Source organism: Bombus impatiens, unplaced genomic scaffold, assembly GCF_000188095.3.
Source record: "Bombus impatiens unplaced genomic scaffold, BIMP_2.2 scf_2391, whole genome shotgun sequence".
Taxonomy (NCBI): Eukaryota; Metazoa; Arthropoda; class Insecta; order Hymenoptera; family Apidae; genus Bombus; species Bombus impatiens.
In genome coordinates, this window is record NT_178810.1 from 1,836 (window position 1) to 3,427 (window position 1,592).

The 1,592-nt window shown below is 46.5% G+C and overlaps 1 protein-coding gene across 1 annotated transcript in view; it reads right to left on the bottom strand.

Moving 5' to 3' along the window:
* The window catches only part of LOC117152471 (sugar transporter ERD6-like 4), a 2,797-nt gene extending 1,446 nt beyond the window's left edge, over positions 1 to 1,351 (bottom strand). Inside the window, exons 1-2 of the mRNA XM_033324421.1 lie at positions 654 to 1,351; positions 25 to 410 (exon numbers count right to left, since the gene is read on the bottom strand). Coding sequence (XP_033180312.1) covers positions 25 to 410; positions 654 to 1,351 — 1,084 coding nt within the window. The remainder of the gene's footprint in view (positions 1 to 24; positions 411 to 653) is intronic.
* Between the last annotated feature and the right edge of the window lie 241 nt (positions 1,352 to 1,592).

The following is a 1,592-nucleotide window of genomic DNA, read 5'->3' on the forward strand; positions in this document are numbered from 1 at the left end:
TAAGATGTTGTATCAATATCAAGCCAAGCATGATAAACAGAGCTCTCCTGTTGCGTCGTTCTAGTATTGCTCGCAGCTTGTCTAAAAAGGTATATTTAGTTAAATCCATGTATGGCTCAGATGTGTCCGTTGATGCTCGTGAATCCACTCTGGATCGTGAGCTTAAATCGCTTCTCGTTTCTGGGAGTATTTGGCTGGTGGATGGTCCGTGTACTTCGCTTGTGGATGCTTGGTGTATTTCGCTTGTGGATGGTCGGTGTAAGTCGCTTGGGGATTGTGAGTGTAATCCGGGCGCGACGCGCGAGTATTCTACGCGTAATTCGCCCGTGGTTAGTGTGCGTACTTCGCATTTGAATTTTGAATCTACTGAGGATATGGATTGTGAGTGTGAGTCGCTACTGGATGGTAAGTTTAAATCGGACGTGGCTTCTGTGCCTACTACTTCCCGTGTGGGGTCTGAGTGTGTTTCACATATAGATCGTGAGGGTGAATTGCTTTTGTACGATGGGGGTAAATCGCTTCCTGATGGTGGTGGTAAACAACTACTGTACGATGGGGGTAAATCGCTACTCGATGCTGCGGGCAAAATGCTACTGTACGGTGGGGGTAAGTCGCTACATGATGCTGAGGGCAAAGCGCTACTGTACGTTGCGGGTAAATCACTTCTGGATTGTGAGTGTAAATCGCTTGTGGATTGTTGGTGTAATCCGTATCTGGCTTCTGCGCGTAGAGCGCGTAGTTCGACTTTCACTTGGTCCGGATCTTCGATGCCTTTGTAATATGCTATCGACTTGCATGCTTGCTCCTTTTTACCTTTTGCCACCAAGAAATACGGAGTTTCGCGTAAGCATATGAGCAGCAAGGTGGATATAGCGGATATTCCTGCAAGAAGCAGCAGGTGTGACGTGTACGTCAGCGAGGGTCCTAGAGCGTATGTTAGTAGTGACCCGGGATATACGTTCGCTGCGATTAGAGTACTCAGGCGTCCTCTGAGTTTGACGTCGGCGACTTCTGACACGAACATGGGATTTATCGTGCGGGCAATACCAACGCCTATACCGAGAGTCACCCCAGCAAGGTATAGCTTTGGCACGGATGTTGAGGTGTGCATGTCGAGCCAGCCTATGGTGAACATTGTGCTGCATACAAGGAGACAGTATTTACGACCGATGCGATCGACCAACTGGACAGCCAGAAGTGAACCGATCATTGAACCAAGTACTGTCAAAGAAACGACCCATGAATATTCGTCGGGTGTTAACGTTAGCTGCGCGTTCCCGATGCCAGATGTTAAAAGGAGAAATGAAGTCTCTGCCCATCCGTAGACTGTACCGACCAAGCACATGGTCATCGTTCCTGGAATGAGAAGCAGATAATGCTATATATAGCATGTGTTAATTGTAGTGCGGTCGTTTTATAATTACACTGCGAATATTTGCACAAATTTGTATTTTTAATATATACTACTAATTGTTAGGTAGATGATACATTTACACTGAACATGTAAATGTGTGTGTAAGCGTCAGAGGACGTCCAGGTCTCAGGTGAGACAAAAGACGATTGGTAGCTGTTAGTTGAATCTCTAATAGTCT